Source organism: Vidua macroura, chromosome 3 (genome assembly GCF_024509145.1).
Source record: "Vidua macroura isolate BioBank_ID:100142 chromosome 3, ASM2450914v1, whole genome shotgun sequence".
NCBI classification, from domain to species: Eukaryota; Metazoa; Chordata; class Aves; order Passeriformes; family Viduidae; genus Vidua; species Vidua macroura.
Genome location: NC_071573.1, coordinates 50,162,686 through 50,186,617, shown reverse-complemented (window position 1 = coordinate 50,186,617; position 23,932 = coordinate 50,162,686). Strand labels below are relative to the sequence as shown.

The following is a 23,932-nucleotide window of genomic DNA, read 5'->3' as shown; positions in this document are numbered from 1 at the left end:
AATGAAACATTTCTGTGGAGTTGCTTTTTTTATAATACCATTTTGATGTATACAGCTCATGCTGCTCTTTCCTGAGGAACCATTGTCTCATTTGTTTTAATCAAAGACTCTCACATAAATTTTTAGGACCTCACTGGGTCTTTTTCAAACCACTGAATAAAGGAAGATTTGTAGATATCCTCAAATACCTAAGAGGTCATTCTGACATTGCTGTGGAGGAGTATGCTTGTGTCATAAATTAGGCTTACATTGCAGAAACAGCACAGCAACCAGCCTTTCTCTTTGTCCTTAAAAGGCTGCCTGTTTCTATGGTGTCTTTTTATTTCACCTCACAAAAGACCACTCTAGCTCCATCATTGTTAGTAGTAGCCCATCTACAACTAATGACATCTTGTAACATCTTGATGCACTGAAATGTACCAGACATCTGTTTCCCTCCTGTGTCTTAAGCTGCAATACGATGACTGGCTGTGGCCTGACCTTCAGGGGCGAGCTGTGAGCGCAGCCAGGGAAGGTGATGGAGCACAAGCATATTAGTGACTGATTTTTAATCTCCATGTGTAAGACAGCCACTCTGTTCTCTCAGCTACCTGTGTTGTTCATCTTGCTGTGTTCTTCTGACTCTACTATATCCTTAGGGAATTAAGAGTGACTGCCATTGCATGTGATACTTAGGATGAAGTTGCATCAATGCAATGTTTGATACTGTAATACAACAGTGGCTTTTTGTTTTGTCATTTCTGAGGATGCTCAATATTTTGTTGGCTATTTTTGTTTGCAGTGGCATATTAAGCAAATTATTTCTGGGACCTGGCAATGAAACTTCCAAGACCATTTTTTCTAAGCTGCAACTGCTCAGAAAAATGCTCATGGATTTCAATTTGTGTATGACTTTTTCTAAGATCAGTTGGTATTTCAATTGCATTTAAAAATGCTGGGTACCACCTGAAACCTAAGGCTGATATGTCACCAGATGAGCTGCCTGACTGGATCCCAGAGATGGGATAGCATAAGGAAATGAGACAGGACATTTCTCTGAATGCAAATATTGTTTTTTGCTGAGGTCTGTTTTTCCAAAGGCAGAGAGCCAGGAAAAAACACTGGCACAGTCACAGTGAATCTGTTTTTTCAACTGGGGAGGGCTGCTAGAGAGCCACAATAATACAGGGTCCACTGCCATTTTTCCAGATGCTTTCATAACCTGTATTAGAGATGAAAACTGTTTGTCCTGCTCATACCTTTCTCTTTTTGACACCAATTTGAGGTTTTTTGTATAGTCAATAAAACCAGCTAAGGTTTCCTTGATTTCTCTGTGATCTGTTTTGATAAACTGGATCACTAAGAAAAAAATTACTCTATTTAACTAGGCTGTTCACTTGTCACTCAAGATGTCGACTGGAGGTTGTAGGGATTAATGCAAATCTTAAGAACCTTTTTGTATAACTGTCACTTTTCTATATGAATGTTGTGCAAACACTAGAGAGTTTTATTTCTTTCGTCTCGTGTTCTCGGTGGGCAGAGTCCCCTATGCATCACTGTTTTGGAGAAACTGAACAGAAGCATTAGTTTATGATGCACTTCTTAAATATGCAGTAAAAGAGAGGCTTTTACCACTTTTAAATTCTCCTGAAACTTACTGCATTTGCAGTAAGTTTGATGAAGAATCTTTATTTTCTATTAAGAGCATCTTAATCTAGATCCTGCTTCTTGCTGATGCTGCAGGCAGGCTCTTTAGGGAAGAAGAATATTTATTCCAGTTAACTCCTGAACTCAAGGATCCTCAATCCCTTGTTATTACAGTCAGTAATCCACCCTAGGAATATCAGCAATAAATTGGAAAAACTGTGTTTCCATGGAAGCCACCCACTCCTGTTTTCATGCAGATTCTGGAGACTGAAGGCTAGGTTTCAAAATAGTGGAGGGGATGGGATTATGCTTTTTCTTACACTTTTCTGTTAGTTTTTTTGTTTTGTTGCATTTTTAGAATTCAAGGGTAGGTATTGGTTTAATGGGCAAGGTAATCTTACAGAGGAGGTATTTTGTTCTGTTTTGTTTTGTTTCCAAGAACTCTTAACCATAGCTAATAGTTGTTCCTAGACTACTACACATCTGTATCTTCTGACCTGGGTTTCAGTGAATTTCTCTCCTCTAGGATGGTTAGCCTGTGGGGCTGGGAAATTCCTAGGAATGTTACTAGAAGCAGTTTTCTTCTCTGAAGTTTTGGTCTTTCAGCTTTGGATGACAAAGGGTGCTAAACCTAAAATGATGCTTAAAGATTTGAATCTTTCTTTTTAGGAAAGCTGCTGGAGGTTATGTTTTTGCTAACGTGTGTTTCCTGCGAAGTGAATTCAGTGCTGCACTTCAGAAAGGTGTTATATTGGGTCTGGGGTTGCCACTCCTACACCTTGAGCTACTAGAGGTTCTTATCATTTACAGACTCATCCAGAGTTAGTTGTTTTCGGGGAAAGATGGAGGTTCTTTTCTTTTAATCAGATTTGGAACCTGAATGCTCATCTTGTGAGGCTGGCAACATGATTCCTTTCCTCGTGCCATTTAAAGTATTGTCAGTAGTTGTCCATATCAGAAGACTTGGGGTACCCTGAGCTTCAGTATTAAGGTACAATTCCTCCATATAGTGCTGTACCTGGTAGGTCTGCAGTGTCTGCAGTCATTCCTTAGAGTTACTGAAATTTGTTTTAATCAGTAGATTACAGAATTTTATGAGCATGGTGTAATTAAGATAGAAAATATTTGCTTGACAAAGTGGTTGTTGGTTGTGGGGGTTGGGTTCCTTTTGGTTTATGTCTTGGCTTTGGGGTAGCTCTTTAGGCACCTCTTTCTGGAAGGAATGCTGTGTTGTCCTCACACTTTTTACTACTAATGAGTTATTTTACGTGCTTGGTTGGTCATCTTATAATTTATTCCCCTGTAATGTGTGGGGACACTTTAAATCCATCCTGTACAAAACCTAAGTTTTCTTGAGGGTCCTTTCTATCTTATTGCTTAATGACAATGGAGCATTATGTCAGTGCTAGTAGTGAAGCTACTGTGTCCTAAAGTGGTTTCAAGCACTATATATTAACTGGATGTCAAACTTCATAGCCTGCTCTGCTAAATAACAATACAAATGCAGTAACTTCTGTGACATGAGCAGCCTTTTCTGCTTCTGCAGTGAATGCAGATCATCATTAACTTTAGTTTTCGATAGTCTGAAATGCCATGCTATTATTGACACATGACTGTGCTGTTAGGTGGTTGCTATTGGTTATCCCTGTGATGCCTGAGGTTTTAGCTTTTATATTTTCCAGATTCAGAACTGCTTTAGTGTGTAGTTCTGAGCTTCATATTGAAGGATGGTAAGCTCTTTTCACAGAGTAGCTATACAAAACAATTCCTTCTCTAGCTGGGGACCAAGGACAAATGATCCAAATTTCAGAGCCCAAGAGCATAAACAATGTGGACTGAAGAGAGAAAAACAAGAAGGATGGACTTCATACGCTAAAGCTATAATTGGACAATTAACTCCAATATGCTAATGGACCAGAACTTATAAAAGTGAGAAACCTCATGACTGGTCATCCAATTTGTGACCATTTTGGGTTCATCTTGGGTGTAGCCCTGGCCGGGCTCTTGTACTGCCCAAAGTGTATCCATTGAGGCCTTTAATAAATACCTACTTTATTCTTTAACTCCATCTAGCCTCTGTTCTAGGTCAGCCTTGACAAGGCATCACCTATATCCTGTTTCTCTGTAGGACAGATTTTGAGGGGGTATGGGAAGCTGAATAGCTCTTCTGAACTTCTAGCCACTGGAGGCTGTTCCTTAAAGAACAACATAGCCTGTGGTGAGAGAGAACATTTCAAAGATGTTCTCAAAGAACTTAATAGTTGCTGCTAATGGTAATTCATGTATATTATGATAGGATTTTAATCTTTTAGACCTTTCTTGTTAAATGAATGTGTAAATCTAGAGAAGAAAATCTCTATGCCAATGTTTGATGGTATAACACAATATGCCAATGATATTTCCTAGTCAGTTTTATAATACTGGTGTCAGCAATTTTGTGTTTGCAAACAACATTTAGAAGCTTGAGAGAGAGTAAACCAAAGCCATAAATCATTAAAATGTTCTGATACATTTTCTGATTTATTTTCCCTTTTGTTTGAAATCAGACTGAATTTTATGCATTCTGTCTGTTACTAAGGAATTTTTAGTCTAAAAGTCCTAATATAGGCAATAGAATAGATTTTTTAAAACCGTGCAGACTTCCTCTCCCTTGAAACAGCTGTTTTGCTGAAGAATTTTTAAAGAATTGCTTGAGGAATTTTTAAAATATAAAGTAAAATATCATGATTAATGAAAGGACTATGCTGATCGTTTTATAAACAGTCATTAAAAGATGCATACTTTATAACTGTGTGATTTACTTGGGTCTAAATTAAAATTTCAGTACCAATAGAGTTTTGAATGATTGAATCCAGTCATTACTTTTATTAGTATATTTTTCATTAAGTCAGTGTAACCAGTCAGCAAGAATTTTATATTAGCAGTAATAGAAGAGAGAATAGTAAATGAGATAATTTTAAAAAAATTACTGGAACAAAGACGTCATTTTTCTGTTATTATTACTGCATGTTATCTAAAATTTCTTTTCACCTTGTTCTAGATTTTATACAGTCTGTATTTATTTACCTTGGAATCAATCTGATATGAAGTCTTTCTTGTTTCTTTCTATTTTTAAAATAACAGCTATTTGTACATTTTTTTTTCTTTTGTGGTTCCATCTTTTTGACTGATGGATATGCCTCAGAAGAGAGAGGCTAGAAGCTTATGTAAGCATTCACTACCTTGAAGGGATAAGGTTCAAGCCAGGGAAGAAACCCTCCAACAGAACAAAATACTGATAGGGTAACATTTTGATGCCCTGAAAGGAGAGGGAAGACTATTTGTGAAAATATTTTTATTATCAAATAAATGCAAGGGAGGGGGAGGGTGTAATTTTTAGGTGAACTCCAGTGGTATCTGCTAATTTTATCCTGTTCATGTGATTTTTCAATCTCAAGTTTTGTAGCGAGATTGGTTTTGTAGCAGAAACTGAGCAATACTTGATGCTGACATCAGCGCCTGGTCAGCACCTGCCATCACACTGGGTAGGGATGCTCTCAGGAGCCTCAGTCCTTGATATAGAAACAAGTCCCCGGGTTTGACTAAAACACAAACTGCTACAAAGCAGTCATGCTTGGTTGAAATCACTCCTTTTCAATAGGTCAGCCTCATTTGGGATGATTTTCTGATGATCTTGTATTCTTCTGTATGATCATGCAGATAATGGCTTCTGACATTTCTGGCTGCTACAAGATTCTTAGCCCAGTGAACATGGATGCTTGGCTGCAGTTTCTCAGTCCCTTTTTTCACCTGTGTCTTCCTGCTTATGCTTTGCATGGTGCTGGTGCAGCAGCACTCGAAGAGAAGGAAGACGTTATTATCTTAATGCTAGATCCATGAAGGAGTGGCTAGTGGTAAGCACAGCACACTATATAAAACAAACAAATAAACAAAAACCCCATGGTGTTATAAAAACAAAGGTACTTGTATTGCTAGAAAGAAAACTAAACAGACAGTTCAGATGTGAATCACATTATTAATGCTGTTCTGGAAAAACAGCTTGCATACCAAGATGATGTGTGTGTGGCCTAAAAAATGTCGACACACTGCAAGTAAGTGTGCTTACTGCATTTTGGTTATACTTGCCAAAAAATGTGAAGAGATTTCTAAGAAAGCAATGACTTCAGAGTTAAAAGCACTAAAGCTAGTGCACCCTATTGCTAAATACAGTATAAATGAACTAAATCCAAGAAATAAATGACATTCTTTTACTTTAAAAAAAATCTGTACTTATGGTGTACTCTTTTCACTAAGGTTTCTGGGAAAAGAGAGCAGGTGTCTTGTTGCATTTGCATGTTTTCACCTTCATTTAAATGGCTTTAAGTTGACAATCTACATTTCTGGGAAATGGATATAGATGTGTTGAAGTATTCTTTGGCATTCAGTCACTAAAACCAATTCTACATTTTTGTTTTGAGACATTCCCTGTGTTCTCAGTGTTATTGTTTATACCTTCAGTATTTTACTTATTGCTTTTACTTTTCTCCATACCTTTCCTAGGTAACTTTGCCATGGCATAGAACTTGTATACTAGAATACTTCTAAGTATTGAGGACTAAAAATTGGAAAATTGGATTCCATTTTTTTGGTTTTGTTTTTTGTTTTGTTTTTTTTTTTTTCTTCTTAATGAGAATTTTTTTGTGGTTTCAAATTCTGTTTCTAAAGGAAAAGAAATCCTGTTTAATATATGCTGGTTCTACTATATATAAAATATACAATTCTTTGCCTGAAGAGCTACAAATAAAAAAGCTTGTCATAGGGAGAAGCAAAGCAGAGAAAGGAAATGAAGTGAGAGAACATGAGTAATAAGTCTGTCTTCTGATCTCTGATGTGTGCACCCTATATTGGAAAGTATTTGTGGAGCTGAGTTAAATAGCCCTGCTTCACAGAAGTATTCTTTTAAGTCCTGGTATCTTTCTCTAATTGACCCCTAATCACTGTCAGTTATATTAAATGACTTTTTTCTCATGGGCAGAAAGCCGTTTTGTAGTCATCCCAAAAAATGGCTTATGACAACTTTTGGAATAAGTTTCAGTAGGGCCTTTTTTTCTTTTTTTCCAGGTTAACAGTCATTCTTATAGAATTATTTTTAATCAAGGAATACGGCTTATGTGAACAGATATTAAAATAACTTACCATGGGTAAAAATAAGGCAATACCATGGGTATTTTGTAGAACTTTGCCTGGATTATTTTAATTTCAATCTTTTTCTACTGAATAAAACCCCAAGTAGATTGTTAAAATCAAATTGCAAACTCAGTTGGAAAGGAGGAGGGCACAACTCTGTAACTGGGTGATGGAACACTATTTGAAAACACTGACAATTTTCAAGTGGGTTTGCTCAGTGTTTTGTATTAATGTACGTATACTGAATGCTCAGCAGTATTTTAAATTTAATTTCTCATTGGTGAAATTGTCTGAAGGCAGCCATGTTTTGTTTTTTTTTTTTTTTTTGCTTATCCTATTAGTTGAATTTTCAGGTCCAGCTGGATTTCCTGTTGCTTTTGAGATCTTGTTAGATCATCTATTTGAAAATGCAAAGACTGATCAAGGCTTTTGTGTTGGGCAAGTTCAGTTTGCAGAGGCATAAATGGAACTAATAAAGCAACATGCACTATTGCATGTTGGGACAAGTTTGGGTGTCCTCTGTTTGACAAGGGGCTTAAACTCCCAGCAGAAATCTATTTGTTATTTATGTTCTGTGTGGCTCATAATGAGGGAAAATTCTCTGCTACTTGAAAAAAACGCACATTTCCCCACCCCACCCCACCTCTAAAAAAAAAATCAATTCCACCCCACCACAACTATGTTGTGATACCTGCTGCATTGCTACTGTGCCATAGAATATATGAAATGTTGTACTTGGCTTGCCTTTTTTGCCTTTTTTTTTTTTTCTTCTTAAATGCCGTTAACTTTTACAGATATGGCATAGGTGCCAGGTTATGTGTTTTCATGTTCCTCTAGTTTCTGATGGTAACTAGAATGAGCTGAAGGAGGTGACTTAAGCAGAAGGGAAAGTCATGTTGCCCTTAGGATATTCCTTCCTTATGACTCTCTCATAAATGCCTGGAAAATTGTCTGGAGTATTTCCTCTTTCAAACACTACTTATTTTTTCCAGTAATGGTTTTACAGTAATCTTTCTGTACTGAGCAGATGTTTGATATACTAGCACACAATCCAGAGACAGGAAATTTTGGAGAAGTGACCCAAAGCAGAGATCCAGTGTAATCTGTCATGTCACAGTAACAAACTGCGTGGTAACAGCTTTACAAAGTTGCTGTCATTTTAGATAGTTTTGAAAATGGGTAAGCCATAGTGGAAGAGTTGAGAGCAAAAAGCTATGAGGAAGATTGAAGTAGACTGTGGTGAGGAAGGCAGTTTGGCTGTTTGGTGATTTTTCAGTTGTCTGTCTGGACCATTTGCTTCCAAAGAGAAACCAAAGTGACTGTTTCTAAGAAAGAGGAGTAATTAACGTTGACAGGATTTCTGCTTCTGAAAGAATTTCCAGTAGCAGTCCTCTCTCATGTATGCATGTATGCATACAGAACAGGAACACTAGAGTTAGCCTCAAATTGCAACTGGTTCCTAGCATTTTTTTCTGCTTCAATATTCTGCTGGGCTCCTCCCCTAAAGGGAATATTCATATAGGAGAGGCTCCATTGAGACTTTTTGCAGTGATCTGATTATTTATAATTTATAGGTGATGCTGTATAGTACATCTTTTTCTTGGTGATCACAATTCATTGTCAGGGATGCTGATGTACTCTTGAGCTAAGGAGGCTGATGTAGAGGAAACCTCTCAGGAGGTATGGGCATGCTCACAAAGTGCATCCTATCTTTGTATATTGAATGAATATTCATAGTGCTGCATATTGCAAAGTTTCTCTTAAGTGCATTAAGTTTGAACTGTAATTACTGAAAGTATTTCTCAAGATCTCTGCATTAATATGGTAGGTACCATTTAACTGTGAGGTAGCTTATGATACCAAACATATTTGACTTGTCCCATTGGTGGTTTTTCTAAGAAATGAAGAGGGATCTTAGTCACACAAAATGAGCAAAAGGTGACCTGAGTTTAACTACTCTTCACAACAATGCTGCACCCAACTTGTTAATGGTGGCATCATTTCAGTTTGAAGGAAGAAACTAATGGCAGTTCATCAGTGCTCAGCAGTCACACAGCCTAAGCAAACCCAAGCCAGTCTGTTGCCAGCAAACAAAGAGGAATGTGTCTTTCTTATGTTGAAGAGATAGATGCTTACTGCTGAGGGCACGGGAAAATAGGCAGTGCTAACAGGATATTTGAGGGCTCTTGCTCAAGTAACTAATAAACCATTTAATATGCAGCAGATGTTTTTTGTGTCTTGTGTCAGGCTGGATGCGGTACATGTTTCGGATGCATAAACAGAATAATGCTCTTTTTTTTGTATGTTTTTTATCCCTCAACCTTTCTTTTTCTCTGAGTATTTTGTGACATAAAAAGCAGAAGTTATACCAATTGCTAGCCATAAAGAAAAGATGGAGTTTGATGCTGACAGTGTTTCCACCATAAACTCATTTGTTGGGTTTTATGTAACTAAGTATTAACTGTTATCCAAAGCTACCCAGTTATACACTGTGCAGTGCACAGTTACACAGTTTGAAGCTAATTGGAGTTAGCATTGAGGACACAAATTTCCTTTGCTTTTTCAAAGGAGGTACAGCTTTGAAGAGTGTGGAAGAAATGTAACTTCTGTTCTGCAAACAGCTTTATAAAACAGTTTCATCTGAAATGGAAGGATCCTTTTTTGATGGTATATTGCCTTGTCTTTAAGGTTGCTTTTTAGAGGACATAATATTTTTAAATGTCTTTGAAATAGACTCAGTGCAATGCTTTACTTGGCATTGTACAGTGATCTTTTCCTATGGGGTTTTTCAGGGTTTTTTTGGCAGACAGTTTAAAATGTTACTTTATCTTTGCTGATTTCTTACTGCCAGTTCCCCGTGTCTAGACACTGGTTCTCGTATACTTTAGATTAAAGATTCTGGTTTGTACCTAAAAGTACAAAAAAGTAGTTGTCCTGTTTCTGACAGGAGCCAGGAGCAGAGTCTGGGGAGACAGGCAAAAGAAAAATGGAGCAAGTAGAGAGGGTTAGTTCTCTTCCTGCCTCTGTCAATCAGAGATGTATGAAAATGCCTCTGATTACACTGTTGGTTTATTATAAAATAAATGAAAACAGAAATAAAAAGAGATCAAGTCTTCCAAGGTTGTTGATATCAGATAGCTGTCATGCTTCCATAGTAGGGTTTGCTGGGATTAGTTTTCCTTCACCAAAAGCAAACTGTAGTCCTTTTGATGTAAAACTGAATGTGTTTTTACTGGCAGTTTTGGCATTTGAGAATTGGTTCCACTTCTAGCAGGGTGATGACTGCTGTTGTGTAAAAATAAATACTTTTTCTCCACTACATGAAGAGTAGAAAGTTGCAACAGCTTCTGTCTCTCTTCTTCTTTCAGTCTCCACACTGATTCAGACATTTTTGCTGTCTCTGGAGTACATTCTATATGAATTCTTGTATAAAATCCTGATTAGGTATGTTAAACAGACTTTTTTTTCTAAAAACTCAATTAAAAACATTTTTTCCTATGCATGTGAACCAAGCCTGTTTTAATCTACTGCTTTTGTGTAGTTTATGCAAGCCATCAAATTTAATGATTCTCATACCCTTTTTTAGCTGTCTTATTACAATGGATTTAAACCAAAATATGCTCACTTATGTTAGAAACTTTCTGGATGAACAAAATAGGCATATTCCATCAGATTTTGTTCTGCTGTTTGTATGATACTTTTGTAATAGTCATGGTACAGAGAAATGCAAAGTAATGCAAAGGATTGAATAAAAAAATTGCTTTCCTGAAAAAGAGAAAAAGAGCCAACGAAGCAAGTTCAGTGGATATGCACTGTGTAGCACCCATCACAAAAGGGTTCCACTGGCCAGAGTGGTTATATTTTTGGGGATTTCAGTAGTAGATTCAGTAGAGAATTCACATTAGCACACTGAAGCCTGTCTTTTCACTTTTGTTAAGAAAATAATTATATGTTTTTGTAAAAGCTTTTTTATAATAATGTCATTGGCATTAGCTCGAGGATGCATGGTGTGGGGTTTTTTCCCCCCAGCATAGTTTCTAATCATATTTAAACCACATCCCAGCCCTAACAAAAATAAATAAATTTTAAGAAAAAGAAAGAAATGCCTTTAGGCATTCTGTGTTTTTCAGTTCCTAAAGACTATGCTTTGTTGAGCTTCCAAACTTCTCTGGGCAACCAAGTCTTGGTTATCATTGACCTAGAAACACGAAGTCCCATTTCAGTGGACTAGGAAATAAGAAATGAAGTTACATAAGATTATTGGTGCTAGAAGATATCTTAATGAACATCATTATGCTTAATTTTTGTAACCTTTGCTCAATTAAGCAGGGTCTCCCTTCGTCTCTAGTTGGATTTAGATCCTGTAGCATCTCTAGGGAAAGCGGGACTTGCAGTTCTTGCTTCAGAAAAGACTAAGTTCTTTCTTGGAAAATTAACTGTGTAAAAAAAAATTAGTTTAATTTTTAAGAAAAAGCATAGCCCTGTGATCTTTAATTTGAGAATAGCTTTGTAATGTCTTTTTTGATGCAATCTGTGTGACAATGAAGCTTACTTCTGCCTTTGTGCTGTAGTGCTGGATTCTTTTCTAGTGCACAAAGAAGGCCTTTCAGTCTTCACAAGGTTATTTTGAGTGTGGCTTTTCCAAACAGGCTTCAAAACATCTCCTGATTTCAAAATGCTGTTAGATGAAAATGGAGGAAATAGCCTTACTGGTTTTGAACTGTAACAAGTTCAGAAGAAAGTCAGTTACCCTTCCTTATATTAAAGTGTCTCACAGGAACGTACAGGTGCAATTTGAGATTGTCAGTTTATTGGTTATCAGGTTTTACAACCTGACAGCTTTGTGTTTCTTGTCGCTAAACCTGAGCAGTAGTGATACAGCTGATTCCTCCCTCTATCTCTTTGGCTGCACTATTGCAAGGTACTTTGTTGGAGTGATGTTTTAGATGCTTATTTTACATAATGGTTGTCTATTAATGCATATTTGGAAGTGGGCGGTGTTTTCAGTGAGTAGCTATGAGCACATGCACTCCTCCAGAGAGAGAAGGAAATTATCAAGAGACAAGATAGTTAAAAATTACCCCTGGTTCTGGCCTGAAGCATTTATTTTGGTAAATCAAAGGGAAAGTCTTAAGTAAGCTAACATTTATTTGCCTCTGGTAAAAGATCACCAGCGTGCATATTCTAATTCGCTTTTGCCCCCATCTACGCTTTTAAATTCCTGTCAGTTTGGTTTCCTTGTGCATGCCAGCAAAAAAGAGGAATTTGCTGTAGATGTGACTTCCAGGTCTGCACTCACACTGAACCCTTGTAGCTGACACCCTATTTGCACACTCTCTTGACACTACAGCAAAAGAGAGAGCAAGTGGCAAATGGTAAATTGAGAGACAATTTAGAAAAATGCAGCCTTTGGTACTTCTCTTTGGCCCTTTTTGATATGTCTATTTAGATTCCTCTACTAAAAAATAAAACTAAAATACTCAATATATATTTATTACAAAGGCAAACAGCTTTCTCTACCCCCCCCTCCCCCCCTTTCCTGTTCTTCCCCTATTCTGGTGCTGGTCACTGTCACTGATTTATCAGAACATGTAGGATACAGTCTCATATTTAAAGTCTTATGTGCTACATGTGTCTTTGCATCCCTAGGTATTAATGGTTGTATATTAGGCACCATTTTTCTCCTTCATTATTTCTCTTGCCACATAGATTTTGTATGAAGTACTAAAAGGTAAATGCATGGTGGGCTGCACGGTCTCAAGTTAAATATTGCTCTATTTGACTATTTTCCTTATCAGATGGGGTAGACACATAAAATTGACTTTTACATAGAGATGTGTACAGAGACCAAAAGGCTTTGAAAATTTTACGTGTATGTGTTCCATTAAATAGTATCTGACAGGAAAGAACATTTTTTAAACATGCTATGCTTATTTTCTTTCTAGTTCATTCTTTAGTGGTGGAGACAGCTGGCAGAGACTCAGCCACAACCTTTATCTGTATGATCTTTATAAACAATTCCTCATCTCACTCTGAGTTTTCTCAATCATCCTGCTTATTCTTCCCATCCTGTTAAATGCCATGGATTATTTTTTTTCCATTTCATTTCAGTGTATGAAAGTAACAGGAGTTTTTCAAGCACCGGGTGCAGAATAAAGATGAATAAGTAATTAAATGCTACTGGAGCTGCTGATTGGCACATAAGGCTACAGTGTGCTGAACTGATATGAGTTACAATAACATGCATCTTTACTTCCTTGAAAGAGTGCATAATGAGACCTGATTTAAATATGTTCTGGTTTTAAGAAACATCCCATGTGTTTTCTTTGAAATTAGCTTTGCCTTCATCTGTTGGAACTATTAAGCAGATCTGATCCTTGAATTATTCTGTACAAGTCTGTACAATTCAAAAGAGAAAAAGAGACTGCAAATTAACAGTGAGTAATTTTGGAAGCCCACTTATAGGCTTAAAAAACAATTTTAAGGTGCAGCTGAAGGAAATACTTTCAGGATACACTAAACAGTGTAAAAATCACAATAGCAAAAGTTTCGTAGCTTTTAAATTTTTCAAGAGTGGAAAAGACTTCAGCTGCCAAGCATTCCCAACAGAAATTTTATAATGCCCTGGTTTAAGCAACTTCCTTTAAAAATCTTACCTTACAAGAAGAGTTGGGTTTTTTATTAGAAATCAGATCATCTTTAATGAAGAAAGGGCAAATGGGTTTGATTATCTTGGTGTAACAGAACAACTGGTCTATCTGTCTGCATTTCCGGAGTTATAAAGGGAGTAATGTATGTTTCAAAGTCACTGAAAGAGTAACAAATCAAAATGGAGAATAAATCACTGGTTTATGGTTGAAAATCATGGAGGCACTTCTGTTCTCTTCCCTGAGAGGAGGATTGTGTTAGTGGGGTCTTGGGTTACTCCACCATAGTTGGCTAACTTGAGACCTCATACCTGCAAAATGAATGCTGCAGTGCTGATTGTAGTTATTGCTTTGTCTCATGCTGCATAAAATATTTTGAGAGTGTAGTTTTGTAAGCACATGTCCATATACCAGTGGAAGACTTTTTTTCAAAGCAGTTTTTTTTAAAGTACTTTTGGCTAGTATTGTTTAGGGTCAGCTATGAAAGCAGTTTGTGTTGACACTGCATCAGCATGCCAGATTTAAGTTTTCAGGGCTTTTTTCCCCCCTCTTTTGTAAGAATCAAGAATGTTTAAAATTAGTGTTGGTTTTTCCGGGACTCTTGCATGTCCTGGCTTATGTAGGAAGTAACAATGGATTTGCAAATGCAACAGAACTGTGTAAACCATAGATATTGGATTTAATGGTCTGTCAGGTTACTGAGGGAAGTGAAGCTTTAATTTTAAACCATTACCTAAAGTATAGAGTAATTTTGCAATTTATAATTGTTGTATGAAACAATCATACAACAGTGCAGTGGTATGAATTACTGCTCAAGTTGTGTACAGCTCTTTTTTGTATGACCAATATAACTTTAAAATATTATTGTGCCTTTGTAAACATAAAAAAGCGTAGTGTGGGCAAAATAAATGTGTTATCTCTGTGCTCAGTGTTCACTTTTTCATTTTGTATTCACATCTCCATGCTTAACAGGACTCAAAAAATACTTGCATCCATGTGTTTAGCTTATCAGTGGGCGGTTTTCAGTGACAAGTTTTGAGATACTTCTCAAGGTTTTCTTTGCCATACCTTCAACTATTGAATCTATACCAAAACTCTACTATCAATTTTCTCCTAATTTCCTCCCTGAAACACATAGCCAGCAACAGGAGGGGAATTCACCCTCTACTAAAACCTGTGCTCCACTCAATGCTTACAAATGTTTTAACTGTTTTAGTTCTTAATGACAAAAGGAGAATGAAGTAAATATCCTTTTCTACTGAAGGAGGCATATCCATTCTAAATAGACACTGGAGGAGTATCTCTTGAAAAACTAAATAAGCCACTAAAATTTGTGATTGTATTTCTTACTATATAAAAATATTTAAAATAATCAAATTTAGTATTGTAGGTTTTATGTTTCTTGGTGGGCTTTTTATGATTTACTTTTACTCTCTAGTGTTCCTCTAGATATGATTTTTCCAATGAAATCTTTATTTTGTCCGTTCAAGACAGATGATATTTCAGCTCAAGATCAGATTTATTAGTGGGTTTCTTTTTTTGTTCTATTGCAGAGGTATGCTGGGACAAGACATAGTATCATTGGTGTGCTTGGTTATCCTTGCATTGTGTAGTCTCATTGCTCTTCTTGTTTCCTGGCAGAGAGACACAGAGAAATATATTGAATATTGTTAAGAAAAGGTTATGCAAGTCTGAGTGTATTTTTACACTTGTGGTATAAGAAAAAAACCAAACCAAAACATAATCTAGAAAGTCTGTGGTGCGCTCAAGCTACTCTACTGCTAAATGATTTTAGTAGTATTATTCAGTGTACTGTTTATTTCATGCTAAAAGAGTTCTCTATCAAAAATATTGATAAGGATTGCCATGGATGACTTATAGCTGATGAGCTGTATGGGCCAAACTCTTAAAAATCTTTGTGTTGTCAACTTCCATTTGAGCTACTTCAATGGCAGGGATGTTGGAGAATTAAATCCAAGGTCTCTTAGGTCAAACTTGATTAAGTTTTATTGAAGGTCAGGAGAAATTGATGAAACACACTATGTGAGGGTAAGCAAGAGAGAGCAAAAGAGATCCATCTCTAGATTGTTTCTAACTGCTGGAGTTTATTAGCATACTCAAATGTCGCTTTTCGTTCTTTTCTCCTCTCTCCGACTTCCTTGTTTTCACCCAGGCACTCTTTCCCGGAGCGCTGGCCAGGCGCTTCCGGGAGCCGCTGGAGAGAGAGAGAAGCGACAAACACCTTTGCAGGTTCGTTTGATACAGACACAGCTGTTTAGAGAGCGCGAGCAAGACCGGGATAAAGAGATTTAAGAGAGTGGGCACTTGTTGTGCAGTCCAAAGTAGGTTGTATTTGCCCGATTGCCGCACGCACAAGTGACCCCGATCTCGGGTCCAGACAAAGGTTTTATAGGGAAAAATAAGAGGTAAGGTGAGACCAATAGAACAATGCCCAGTGTGAATACATTATAGGTAAAATCCAATGGGAATAACTCCAGGGGGAAGGATGAATACACGTAAAATTACAGGATAGAAACTCCAGCTTTAGGTTTAGGAAATAGAAACTCCCATCTGAAATTCACAAAGCCCTTTTGCTCCGTTTGCGTAGCTGCGCACTGCAACACTCAAAATATGACATATCCTCCCTTTTCTTGGATGCTTTGGAAATATTTTGGAAGTTATATGGAGGGGAGAAAAGTAATTCTAGAAATATTCCCTACTTCAAAGTATATTAATCAGCCCTCTGTTTCTGACAAAGTTTTTGAAATTAAAATATGTTATATTTTGCTGATACATCCACACAGGTTCTACTAACCAAAAGTCTCTTTTAAATGGGGAATTTTTCGAGCCATAAATACTGCTTTCCTTCTTTCTTGAAACAAATTCCTGTGTAGAGAATGCTTTAATGATTTGTCAACTGTGGATGATTCAAAGTGTCTTATTCTAGTGTGTGTAATGTGAAATTAAAGTATTGATACATACTGTGAAGAACTGAAGAGATTCTTCAGGAATGTTGCTTTTACAATACTTCCATTTCTGTATTTATATTTTTTTAATAAAGAAGTTTTTTAAATGGTAATTTTCATTACTTACTACATGTAGTACGTACTGAATCCTACAAAGAATATTATTGCTATTCAGAAGTATACAGAGAACACTGTTCTGAGGAGTGTTTGTATAAATACAACAGTTAATGCTTACTGAAAGTTGGACTGTCTAATGCAAGTCCCTAAATGTAATGGAGGTTACTGTTTCTTCAGTGCTTAGTTTTTGTTGGGGTTATTTATTTATTTACATGTTTGTTTATTTATTTTATTGATTTTTATTTGAAGCAGTAGAATGGAAGGATTTGGAAAAATGAGGAAGATAAAAGAATGAAGTGGGGGAGGAGGGAAGAAAAATAATAACATCATGCCTGCTGCTAAGATAAAGTCAAGATGAGGGTGTTTTTTGTGATTGTGGCATCAAGCGACTAAGTCATGAAAATGATAAGACAGCATTTGTGATGCTTTTATGGTATCTGTTTTTCAAACTTTTCTGTAGTAGAACACTCATTTTATTATATAATGTTGTCAGCACTAACTGCTTTTTTTGATCTGGAATGGGGCCTTAGCAAATTGTGACAGCAAAATAAGCCTTGACTTGTAAGTTAGAAATAAAAAATATACTGTAAAAAATAAAAATAGCATTCTAATAATGTTTAAACTATCTTCTTTTGTGTTTCTGTGTGTAGAAAAGAACACAAATAAAACAGGAAAAGCAGTTTCCTTCTAGGTGGGACAGATTTATGCTTTAAGCTGGAAGGGAATGCTTCATAAGAAACATAACAGCTGACTACTTATAACCTTTTTTTCAAAAAAGATTGGTAACACTTAACCCTTTAATAAAGTCATAAGTGCTGGAGAGAAAAATATCCTGAAATTTATTTCCACCACCATGAAAAAATCTTACATAAAAATTGATTTTTTCCCTGTATATAAGTTTCAAAGGGTTTTTGCATAATAAAGATCAAAATATTTTTTGAGTAATTTAAAAGATGGCTTTTTCAGAGTGTGTTATCACAATAAAATTTCTGATTGTCGTGGTTTGACATGGAAGTGAATTTTTTCCAGGAAGTCGGGTCAAACCAATCAGTGGTCAGGTTTGGGTATTGGCACCTGGAGTGACCACTGAAAGTATGGACACGCCTCTGAGAACACAGGGGGTTAAAAGCAAGAACTCCCAGGAGAACTGTCTCTTTTGGTTCCGGTCGTCAGAGAGTGCAGGCTCTCCCCTGCCCAGCCACGGGCTGGGTGGGGGAGGGGAAGCCACGCGGCCTTGTCCGGGTAGGCCGAGGGGCTGAGGGTCTGGAACCGAGCCAGCTCCTGTGGACGGAAGGGTGGAGAGAAGTGGAGATGCCTTTGTCCCCCCCACCCAAGAGGGAAAGAGACAGAGAGCCTGGCGGCACCTGGAAATTTGCTGGCAGAGGAGAAGGAGAAGGGGGGGGAATGTCCAGCGTGGGAGACAGAACGCTGGACCGAGATATCAGCCGTCCAGGGAGTCTGAACGTTTAACCCTTTCCAGGAAATGAGGGCTTTTTTAAAAGTATTACTCCTCCTTGATTTGTAGTGGAAGAGAGATAGTCCGGGACCTGAGATGTTAGAAGAAGAAATATTTAGGTGGGAGAAGATGATGAAGTAGCTTTTGGCTGGACTTTTCTTGTTAGCCATAGACTGAACCAAAATCTCCTGCAATAGAGACTGCATTTTAGGGGGATGCAGTGGTGACCCAGGGAGACCTGTTTCAGCTTCGAGCAGCACAGGAGTGGCAAGAACCAAAGAAAGCTGAGGAGGGAATGGTGATACCCTCTGTCTTCGGGAAGAAGATGAGTCCTGTTTTTGGACCCCTCGGCCCCAGGGGAAAATGGGGGGGACTGTAGTCCCAGGATGAGAAACTGAACTGTTGTATTTTGGGTCCGTGGCAAAGCATCCTTAAAGAAGCCCTATGAGCAGTCTGTCCATACACGGTGGTGAGAGCACTGTGACATGGAATGGAGAGTGTCACACTGGCAGATTTTTTTTCCGGGCGGTTGCCATGTGTGACAGGGAAACACAGGGGGGCAGCTGTGTTTCCTGGGGGGGGGTCTGTGGTGCAAGAGAGACTTCTCTCTCCCTTGATAGTTTGATTATGGATTACCTGAAGGGTGTTAATTTGATCAGGAATCCCGGGTGATGTTTCATGGCTGGGTGTTTTTGGAATTGGGAGGAGGAGGCGTGGTTTAAAAGGTCTTCATCCTGGATTTAGTTTATGTGTTTTCTGTATTAGTAGTAGTTTAATAAAGTTTTTTTCCCTTTGTTATTAAGCTTGGGCCTGCTCTGCTCTGTTCCTGATCACATCTCACAGCATTTATTTAGGGAAGGTGCATTTTCATGGGGACGCTGGCATTGCGCCAGTGTCCAACCATGACACTGATACATGCTTTCTAAATTTTAAAAATATTAGTAAATAGCGGACAGAAACAAGATGTTTCATTTTCTGAGGAATGTTAACAATTTTTGCAATTCATCATAGCATTTGTAAAATAATTTTCTGAAGTCTCAGTAGATGCAATTTGCTGTTATTCCAGCTATCAAAAAAGTAAACAGTCTATTATAGCAATCTACTATATATTAGCAATCCTATTGAAAGTAAAAAACCCATTAAATTTACTTTCTAATGGAATTTTAATGTGGTAGTTTCAGTTGTTAGGTGTTTTTAACTTATCAGCATCACCTTTCTTGTATGCCTTTCTTCAAGTCAACTTCCTAAAAATTACCCTTCCAGTCTCAATTTCTTACTCCTTCTGTTTTGTAAAATTTGCATTTTTATCTTGCAGTCTGGTTAACATTGGCTATTACTCACTCACTAGGCAGGTCTGGTTGGAGAGATGAGAGATGAAAACTTTGTTCACAAAGTCAAGTTACAAATGCATTCTTCTTTCCCTTCCCAAAAGGCACTGAGGCGTGAACTGAAGGATAAAGAGCAAACCGTTCTCAACGCTGTGGACCAGGCACGAGTTTTCCTTGCTGACCAACCAATTGAGGGGCCTGAGGAACCAAGGAGGAGCTTGCATTCAAAAACAGGTCAGAAAATAATCACGGCTGGGGAGGGTCAAAAAAAGAGAGAAAGGACTTGCTTGTCTCTAGTACATATTTTATATCCCAGTTACTTCCTCAGACCTCAGAATTTTCTAAATGGAATCCTGATGGCTTTTAGTTCAATGTTTTAGACTCAAGGGTTACTTCTCTGCTTTGTAAGTACTTACATTTTAATGGAAGAACTAGAAACATCTCTTCTGCCTTTTCCAATTTTTGGTTCAAAATACTAATGATAGTTCTGTTCTTTTTTCTTAACACAGTAATATACATACCTTAAATGTAGTCAGAATAGTACTTCAAGGATTCCCATTCAAACATCCATATGTCTACTGCAAAGTTTTACTCCACAAATAGAAATAAGCATATTTAGTGGTGTATCTCATTAGAAGTAAAATAAATCAGCTTTAGGAAGGCAGTCATTACAGAATCCTAAAGATTTGAATATTAAGTGAATCATTGCTAAAGAACGGAACCACAGCTATCCTAGAAACTGTTTTTGCATAGTATTTGTTGAGATATTACTCTAAGTGTCAGAGACCTAAAGAAGTTAATAATTTTTCTCCACTCCTCCACAACCACAAAATAGGAAATTATCTCTGTGAGTTATATCTCTGGTATAAGCTATAGCATTATGAAGCCTTACTTTTAGTTACACAAGAACTGTTCTCGGAAAATGTAATAATCTGCTTTTGCAGAACTATGAGTTACTGTAAGGTGTGAACAATTTACTGTTCTGTATAATTTACAAAATTACAATATATCTGCTTTTATCAGGAGTTAGTCTTTTATTTCTATATGTTATCTTATACATCTCCATTGCAAACTTCTTAAATTTGTTCAGTGGAAACAACTAATCTCCTGCATCCATACTTTGTGTTATTTCTGTGCAAATTTTGAAGTGGTTACATATTCCCTAGTTCAACTTTATCACAAAGTTTGAATAGCTGGTGATTAAAGCAAATGAATATTTTATCTCATTGATTAGTGCTGCTGGTACCTTAGCTTTACTTCTGTTTTGAGCTCCTGACTGCTGAAAATATTCAGTTTCTCTTTACTCTCAAACCCATTTGCTTTATGGCATTTACTGTTTTAGTTGGTCTAAATCAAAAGCAACCTTGCAGTTGAAAAGGAAGGATGCTCTTTGTATATTTGTTCCTTCTTTCATACAGAATTTTGAAATTGCAGGTTCTCTTCTCAAAGAACATAGAACCTCTCAGTGCAACTGATGCCAGTACATAAAACATTACCAAGGCAAAATGTTCATTTTCTAACAGGATTTGATATCTATGATCTAGTCAGTGTTGATTGATGGGATGCAAACTGCAAGAGCAAACTTCAGATGCATCATAAATTCTTGCTATCCAGTCTATTATGATGAAAATTATTATTATTTTGTATTATACTAATGGCAGTGAGAACAGTATAACAGGGACTTTGATGACCATGGTAAACTGCATCACAATAACATCCATGGTCTACAAGTGATGTATGCATGTCTCTTGTCTAGTCATCGTATTTGAAAACCAGTCATATGCTCAGACTGGGAAGCCTCATACATGTGCACTGAACTTCTTTTCCTCTTTCTTGTTCACACTCAGTACTTCCACGGACTTCCTTTTTTGAGCATGTGATGGGTTAGTCTTGACTACCAGCCAAACTCCCACCCATCCACTTATGTTTTCCACTGCAGTGGAAGGGAGGCAGGAGATGGGAAGGACATGAGTGAGAAAGCTCATGGGTCAGGATGGGGATCAGATGGGTCACAGATGCAGATCGCATAGAAACTACTGTTGTGGACCAAACAGGTTTAACTTGGGGAAAACAAACTATTTATTGTCATTTAAAATAAATAATTAAATACTAAGTTGGTTTATAGTGGGGGAAAAAAACCTCACAAACATTAAAACCACAGCTTTCTTCCTGCCTTTCACAGATTTGGCTTGACTCCCTCATTCCTGTCTCTTCCCTGCCTTGTTGTGATGCCAGTTATGCTCAGAGAGGCAACAAGTGGCATGAGAGGGTGGGAAGGTGGTGACTCATGGTTAGCCTAGCAGTTTCTTTCATTCTCCTGCTTCTTTCCTCTCATGCCTTTCCTTTGTGTGCTGGCTCTGTGGGTAAAATCTGCCTTACCATGGGGTTGCTCCTCCTCTTCTGACTTCGGTGTTCCCTCTGCTGTTTCTACTATCAGTTTCCTCCTCCTCTCTGGTGTTTTCTGTTACTTAAATGCACTTTCCTTGAGGTGCCACCAGTGTGGCTGAGGGCCTCAGGTGTGTCCTACGGTGAGTTGACTGGAGTCTGCTGTCCCTGGCACTGGGCAGCCCCAGCCTCTTCTCCCAGAGACCCCTGTGAAGCTCTCACTGCTGGCAGTGGGTACTCACACCCTGTGTGCAGAACAGGCCTGCACTTTCTGTAGATTAATAGACCTTCAGGCCAAAAGCTGACTTTAAATCATTCTGTCTGAGGTCATATATATATAATAAGCTGTTAATTTTCACCTAAGAGTAAGTCTAGTAAATTTTTTCTGACAACTGATGCCACCAGTCTCCAGAAAACTTAATCTCTGAACTAGAAGATAGTTGGACACACAAATTTTTCTTCAGATTAACTGTTATCAGTGAAGGGTGAGGGCTTTAGTTTGCTTTTAAGATGTTATTTTTTTTATTTTCTGTCAGGCTCTTGGTCACTGGTGTTCTCTGTAGTTGATTAAAGTTAACTTGTTAACTTCAATGAAGTCCATGTTGATAAATGTGGAGTGTGGTTATGGATTCTAAACTGACAGTCTGTTTTGTTAAAATATTGACAAACAGTCAACACTGCACAGTCTTGATTTGAACATTGCTTTGTCTGGTTCTATAATAGAAATAGCAAAACTATTTTGCTAACTCAAACTTGCATTAATTGGAAATCAGTTTCTTGAGGTTATTTCTTACCTTGTATAAGGGAAGGGGTGGTTTGGGGGGAATGGTTAGCTAATCTGATGATAAAGGTTGTGAAATTGTTTTCTATTTTCTTCAACCTCTGAATCTATTTTTTAATCGATATTTTTGATAATTTTCTCCTTCACCACAGGTTTTTTCATGCCAGGGAGGGCATTGTTGCAAGTGCAAAGAATGAGACCGATCTAGGAGAAAACTGATCAGAATCAGTTTTGAACTGGTCTGACTGAGACCTATTTGAAGGACTTGTGCATATATATACACACATTCATTGTTCCATCCAAAGAGAACATTTGTTACAGCATGCCTTATGATAACCCATTCTTTTCTGTAATGGTTTTGTTAATTTCAAACATATGACAATAATGTAGTTTCAGGTTATGAGTAAGCCTCGGTTTCTTCTTTCCCCATCTTCACCTTATGCTTCTTGTGTTGGCCTTCTACGGTACCAGAGAGTAACTGGCACATTCAGACAGAGTTCTCTATTTTCCAGGAAACTACTTTCTTAGTCAATTATATCTCCCATCTGTCTTTTTTCTGCTTTTGTTTTGCCATGTTTCTGTAGCGGGCCCCATCAAATAAAAGCAAGCTTCACAGTCTTGTATTAGAGCTGCCTCAGCATCTGAGTGGAGCTGATTGATAAGCCAGCAGGCCAGCTGCTGAATTTTATGGATGGACAGGTAAAAGAAATTGAAAATGCTTATGTTTTTAGCATTTTTGTAATTTCTCCATAGTATAGAAGAAATCTTTGATCTAAAAATGTTAATTATAATTCTCTATGGCATAGTTACAGCTAGCTTCTTAATTCCATGTACTGTAAAGTTACAGGCCATAGGAAAGACAAAGGAAAGCAGATTTCATATTTTATGTCCCCAGGGTAAAGCTTTGCTGAAATTCTGTCCTTATATTTTCACTGAAGCAGTGAAACATCCTAGCAGGCCATCACAGGCCACTACACTGATTCTCATTGTAATAGTGAATGGTGCTGGGAGTCTGCAGTGTTGTCTAACTACTTTAGTAAATTTCTTAAGACAATTAGATTCCTAGCTTTAAAAGCTGCTATTTTGTAGCAAAGGTTGTTGTGATAAACACAGCATTTAAAAATAAGTATTTACCATCTGTAATCTCCTATTAATTGAATAGAAAGTCCCATAAATCACATCTGTGTTATAAAATAAATATTTTAATAAGTATCAACGAATTGTATGTAAATACTTTATTTAAACTTGTAGAGGGACAATATATTTACCTGTTTCAGGCATAAATAAAAGCTAAACTTTTTTGCTTACCACCACTGACATTTAGGTAAATTTCTCTGCCTAATTTTTCCCTTTGCAAAGAAGATCTCACTGAAAATAGGCAATTTATTCTTTTCTAATATATAACAGGTATATACCAGGCAGAATTTCTATTCACAATCACTTGTGTTTGTTCTCTAGCT

The 23,932-nt window shown here is 37.3% G+C and overlaps 1 protein-coding gene across 1 annotated transcript in view; it reads left to right on the top strand.

Annotated features, from left to right (window-relative positions):
- UTRN (utrophin) overlaps nucleotides 1-23,932 on the top strand; it is a 340,746-nt gene that overhangs the window by 234,235 nt on the left and 82,579 nt on the right. Inside the window, exon 55 of the mRNA XM_053972321.1 lies at nucleotides 19,411-19,540. Coding sequence (XP_053828296.1) covers nucleotides 19,411-19,540 — 130 coding nt within the window. The remainder of the gene's footprint in view (nucleotides 1-19,410; nucleotides 19,541-23,932) is intronic.